This window comes from Bombus bifarius, unplaced genomic scaffold, assembly GCF_011952205.1.
Source record: "Bombus bifarius isolate JDL3187 unplaced genomic scaffold, Bbif_JDL3187 scf7180000008176, whole genome shotgun sequence".
In the NCBI taxonomy this organism is placed as follows: Eukaryota; Metazoa; Arthropoda; class Insecta; order Hymenoptera; family Apidae; genus Bombus; species Bombus bifarius.
This window is the reverse complement of record NW_022884493.1, coordinates 1,888,184-1,894,183: the sequence shown is the minus strand read 5'-3', so window position 1 is coordinate 1,894,183 and position 6,000 is coordinate 1,888,184. Positions and strand designations below refer to the sequence as shown.

At 33.6% G+C, this 6,000-nt stretch overlaps 1 protein-coding gene across 1 annotated transcript; it reads left to right on the top strand.

The window, feature by feature from the left end:
* Nucleotides 1–2,706: 2,706 nt before the first annotated feature.
* LOC117209446 (dnaJ homolog subfamily C member 3) lies at nucleotides 2,707–5,956 on the top strand. The gene is made up of 6 exons (XM_033451516.1): nucleotides 2,707–2,948; nucleotides 3,023–3,133; nucleotides 3,295–3,494; nucleotides 3,584–3,909; nucleotides 3,982–4,325; nucleotides 4,593–5,956. The coding sequence occupies exons 1-6, from the start codon at nucleotides 2,900–2,902 to the stop codon at nucleotides 5,009–5,011; spliced, it is 1,449 nt and encodes a 482-aa protein (XP_033307407.1). The 5' UTR covers nucleotides 2,707–2,899; the 3' UTR covers nucleotides 5,012–5,956.
* Nucleotides 5,957–6,000: the final 44 nt, after the last annotated feature.

The following is a 6,000-nucleotide window of genomic DNA, read 5'->3' as shown; positions in this document are numbered from 1 at the left end:
TCATTAATTCCATGTGTACTATTATCTTTTTTTTTTCCTCTTTCCTTTCGTATATTGTGAACCAACAGGTGTTCGAGTATCGTGATCGAATCTAAACGATGTGTAGCTATTGTCGTATGTTTCATATTTAAAGCAAAAAAAAAAAAACAAATATTGATAAATATATTTGTGCGATAGTCAGATGTCCACCGTTTCGTAACTGGTAAATGTATAAATTCAAGCACGGTATTATGATTTAGGACGTATTAGCATCTTTAGAGGAAATAGGAAAGTGGTATAATAAACGAGACTATTTATTAACGTGTGTTAAGTATTTATTTTTTATGTTACATCTCTCGAAAGGACAGTCACATTTGTACGGTACAAATACCTTTAAATATTGTTTGGTCCTCTAAAGTATATCGGACGAGCAGCCTTAGAAAACATTTATGGATCTACGCAGAGTGGAATGATTAGACAAAGATCAATTAAAGTGTAAAGTGCGAAGAAATGTGAGGGGCTACGAATAGTAATCGTTACATATTATGTAAAAAAAAAAGTGGCGTTTGACTGTGACTGCAATCATTATTACGAAAAGAATGCGCAGAATTACAAAGCACACATACGAGCGAGAGAGGGAGAGTGAGAGAGAGGGAGAGATAGATAGATAGATAGATAGAGAGAGAGAGAGAGAGAGAGAGAGAGAGAGAAACATTGTAAGCCATATGTTACTCTGTACAACACGCAACAATGTCAACAAAAGAAGAAAATATAATCGGTACACGTAAATTGCTACCGAATAAAATTGTTGCGTGCGGTAGATCATAGTTTTCTTTCTTTCGTAATTTTTTACGTTACGCGTGTTTGAAAACTCGAATCTTGTTCAATTTGCTCTTGGTGAAAAACAAAAAGATTTATATACGCTAATTGTGTGTCTACCTCGAGCAATTTTCTGTTTAAGGTAAAAAGAAAGGATAAGATACTAATACTCAAAGGAAACAGAAAAAGAAGCATTGAGTTATCGTATGCGCGTGAGACGATTGTGAGGCAGAGGGAAGAAAGAAAGTAAACGAGAGAACGAGAGAAGGGGGAGAGATAGAAAACGAAGAGCACACGCGTAGGTGGCAAATTTTCGTGGGCAAAACTAGGTGGGATGGCAAAAAAAATGTCTTCTAACTTTTATGAATGTTATTTAATCGAGAAGCGTCGCTTGTCGTTGAATCGAGAACGCAGACAAGACGTGTATGGAGGAGCGGAAAAGAAAAAGAAAAAAAAAGAAAAAGAAAATAAAGAAAAGAAAAGAAAAGAAAAGAGTAAAGAAGGAAAAGAGCAAACTACAGAAAGCACAATAACGTTGCGCTTTCGATACGAGTCTCAATGGCTGTGTTTCATTTTTCTACGGCGAATGACGCTCGTTGTATCATTCACTTGTAACTCTAATGATATTGCTATATATCTACTTCACTGAGATGGCGAGCAAATGGCAAAAGTGTGAAAGAGTTAAGAAACGGAACGATGAATGTACCATTTTGTCGGTCTCTTAATTAATAATTGCACATTTACACGCTACATTAGGTGAACCGAGAAAAATACGAGAAGTAGGAAAAAAATCTGCAAACAACTGTACGTCGTACGGCTATTGAATGAAGTAATAAAAATAAAGTGTCTGAAATTTAAAAGGGAAGTCAACTTAACCTTATAAAGTGTATGATATATACATATACATATACATATACATATATACGTAATATATATACACTTGACGTTCATTAGTAAATAAGTTACGGTCGCATTGTGGATAGCATGTGCTTCTTGCGCTTGGGTAAAGCAACATGTGTGTTCCGCGAAGAATGATTGTAGAGTGTCAATATTGTTACAAATACCTCATAAGAGACGATGGATCACATATATTATTTAAACGTCGTTCATTTAGTGATTCATTCGTTTATTTATAGTATTATGCAAAGTGACAGGAGAATTCTATTAAATGAATCGTATAATAAAGAAAGGAAAGATTATGCAGTGTAGAGTCTCTCTTTATACATTATATGCGTGTTTATATGCCTTTTTACCCTGCTGTTCGCATGAAAATTCAAATGTTCCATCGTTTTTCAAACAAGCCATTGCCAAGATATTTTGCATTACAGTTTTACTATTTTTTGCGAATATGCGTCAGTAGTTCTTTACTTTTTATATTTTAACATAAAAAAAATTGCATAATCTTTTACAAATCCGTACAATTTTTAATTCATGCAATTTCAGTAGGATAATTACCTGTGTGTTCTCGCTTTCGTATCCGTGATGAAAACTACTATAAAATATTTAGTTTTCATGGGTATGGAAAAATATTAATTTATATAGAATATCCTAAATCACTATCAAAAATATACATATCGACCACACACAGATAATTTTCATGTACGTATTTTTATTATTTTATATGTCTCTAGAAGAGAAGGGAAGAACATGTTTAGAGAAGCAAATAAATTCTAAATGAATTCTCACACGCGAATTTCTTGATTTTAGCAATTTTCTATTCGTTACATACTTTCATAAATAGAATTTTTAGTTGGATCAAAAGGTTAGAGCATTAACTTATACAAGGTCTAGGTAAAGGATAAACTACTCTTAGCGATAAATTTATAGTTTAAGAAGCAGATAATCCTAGTTGGGTATCTTTATATGGTAGGTGTATTATCTGGAATTGGAATACAGGGAATACATCGTAACCGCTGATGACGAAACGCCAATTCTGTTGGGAGTAACTTGGACCAATCGTATAAGACCACGATCGCAATGGCGGCGTGGCTGAACAGTTTTGCGTTATCGGGTGGTTAGGTAGAGGCTTCTAAAGCCAGCAAGTTTGTTTTCTTATGTATTAAAATATTCATATTATCGTGGCTCAGTTTTTTATTCAGTCATGTATCATTGTGGTTTATTATTGGTCTTATTGGATCTGTCTTTGGATGGTAAATAATCCTAACCTACGGTACCTTTAATTTAAGTATTTTGCGGTGTAATACTTAATAACCTTGTATTCCAGTGGTTGGGAGTGTTTCTCAATTAGAAATTGACAGGCACTTGGAATTAGGTAGAGAGTTTTTAGCAAAAGGACAGTTACAGGATGCGCTGTCACATTATCATGCAGCTGTTGGTAAGTCTTGTTTGCAAGCGTTTATTTTAATATATTTTCTTGTAGGTAACTTTTGCGATAGATTTATAAAAAATAAAATGTACAAAAAATAAAAAAAGATATATATATACATATATATATATTAAATTTTCTTAAAATCTTGATATATATTGCTTTTATAGAGGGAGATTCAAATAACTATCTAACATATTATAAAAGGGGCACAGTTTATTTAGCATTAGGTAAAGCTAAATTTGCGCTCCTTGATCTTGATAGAGTCTTGGAATTGAAGCCAGATTTTACTTCCGCCAGATTACAACGTGGCAATGTATTGCTTAAACAAGCCCAATTCGATAAAGCAGAGGCTGATTTTCGAGATGTTGTAAGCGCGCTTTTATTTAAAAACACAAACTTATAATTAATATACGGTGTTTCCATTCTGTTCTAATATTTCTGTTTCATTCGTTATAGTTAGCAGTTGAACCGCAGAATTCAGATGCCTATAATGCCTTATATAAAATAGCACCTGTCCAAGAAGATTTGTTAGTTATAGACAGATTAATGGTTGACGGTGATTATGCAGCAGCTGCGCAACAAATTTCCAGAGTTATCGAAGTATGTCCATGGTCAGCTGAACTTAGGGAACGTAGAGCTGAATGCTACGAGGCGCTTGAAGATTATGTTAGCGCTATTTCTGATGTACGTTCTACGACCAAGTTACAATCTGATAATATGCAAGGATTTTTAAAATTGGCCACCTTGCATTATCGTCTTGGACAAGTCGACGAATCTTTAAAGTAAGTAAGAATAGAACGTAAAATTATGTACGTTGTATCTTAATTCGTATAATTAAAATTATGTATGTGCAGGGAAATTCGAGAATGTTTGAAACTTGATCCGGAGCATTCAAAGTGTTTTTCATTTTATAAGAAAGTTAAGAAAGTGGCAAAACTGTTAACAGATTCGAATGAGTACGAAAATGAAAGAGATTACGCTAGTTGTATAGACTCTGCTCAATCTGTACTTAAACTTGAACCGCAAGTGGCTAATGTGCGTTTCATTGCTCATCAGCATCTTTGTAAATGTTATACCGGTAATTCAGAACCAAGTCAAGCAATAAAAAATTGTCACGAAGCGTTAAAAATAAGAAAAGAAGCTGCGGTATATTGCGACAGGGCAGAAGCGTATCTCGCTGCTGAGATGTTTGACGATGGTAAGTGTTATTTATATAAAGTTAAAATGTTAAACTTTGATACGCGATTATCTTTCAAACTACGCATTTCGTTCTTCGATTTAAACATTGAACTACTCTCTCTCTCTACTCCAGACTTGTTAATTCGCTCGAGTATTCTCACACGACGGCTTGTTTAAGAGATAATCGCGTGAAAACTATGTACAGCTGTACGTGCACGTTGTACAGTACACGAATCTCTTGTTTTGTTAATATAAGTTAATATCGTAAAAATTATTTTTCCAAAAGCGATTAGAGATTTTAAAGAAGCTTTAGAGATTGATATGAGTCTACAAAGGGCGAAGCAAGGTCTTCATAAAGCGCAACAACGACAAAAACTTTCTGAATCACGAGATTATTACAAAATTTTGGGTGTGCCAAGAACAGCATCTAAACGTGATATTATCAAAGCATATAGGAAAGCTGCGCAGAAATGGCACCCCGATAATTTTCAAGAAGGGGAGGAGAAGAAACGAGCAGAGAAAAGATTTATTGACATTGCAGCTGCCAAAGAAGTATTGACTGACGATGAAAAAAGAGCGAAATTTGATCAAGGAGAAGATCCATTAGATCCTGAATCAGGGAAACATCAACAAGGTTTCAATCCCTTCCAAGAATTCCATCACTTCCATGGCTCTCCCTTCCAATTTAAGTTCCATTTTAATTAGTAATTCTTTTCATCTTCACGGCATTAGGTCAAATAAAATTCCTAATTTTTCATAGTATGAAAATATTAAATCGCTATGTATGCAATATGACATTTGCTAGCTGAAATTTAATTTTGTTAATCTACCTCGTCGGTAGGTCATATGTCTTGTATCTGCATTGAATCAGAAGACTGTACACGGAAAATTGTTAATGAATCAGTAAGTCAAGAAAAAGTGACCAATAACTATAATAATAATAATAAATGATAAACATAATAAACGATGAATCGTAACACATGATTAAAAATTATGTTGTTCGAATCACACGAACTATAAAATATCCTCTCATTGTCAGTTTTCAGTCAGTAACTTGTTATTGAAATTCAATATATACATAATGTAAATAACGTATGCATGTAATTTAATATGTTAGTTATAATAATTTATATAATATGGATTGTAGTAACTTTGAGTAATTGACTTACTGAATAACTGATAAACGACATACTTGATGCAGACTGAACGTATAATTAGTTTTCAGCGATGTGAATATTCGGTACCATCGATACCACCATATAGACATAGATTTCGTATCATTGACATACGAAACGAAAATCGTGATTAAACTCGCATTTTAATAAAACTATAGGATATATGGCGGCGATAATGTTGCTGCTACCTAAATGTTACAGCGGTGGGCTGTGTATTATTGAGTTTAGCTTAAAATCATGCGACGATTAGATGAAGTAAATACTATTAAAGCCATTTTTGGTAATGTAACGGATCGAGTACAGATACACTTGAGGTATGGATAGCGGAATCATGTTACGGAGTGATTGTATTCGATGTTAATAAACACATGTAGGACAATGCTGTGTGCGTGTTGTATTCGCATGAGTGTGAGAGAACTTTATGTAAATACTGTATCTCTAATATTTGTTTAAATATATTTGATTAATTTATATACATATATTACACTTTATAAAATACGCGACGTATGTCGTACATTA

Bases quoted from the DNA above. Each gene is read 5' to 3' on its own strand.
- LOC117209446 (XM_033451516.1), top strand. From the start codon at position 2,900: ATGTATCATTGTGGTTTATTATTGGTCTTATTGGATCTGTCTTTGGAT. The intron at 3,495-3,583 runs GTAAGCGCGCTT...CATTCGTTATAG, and splicing joins AGGCTGATTTTCGAGATGTT to TTAGCAGTTGAACCGCAGAA. The intron at 4,326-4,592 runs GTAAGTGTTATT...TTTTTCCAAAAG, and splicing joins TGCTGAGATGTTTGACGATG to CGATTAGAGATTTTAAAGAA.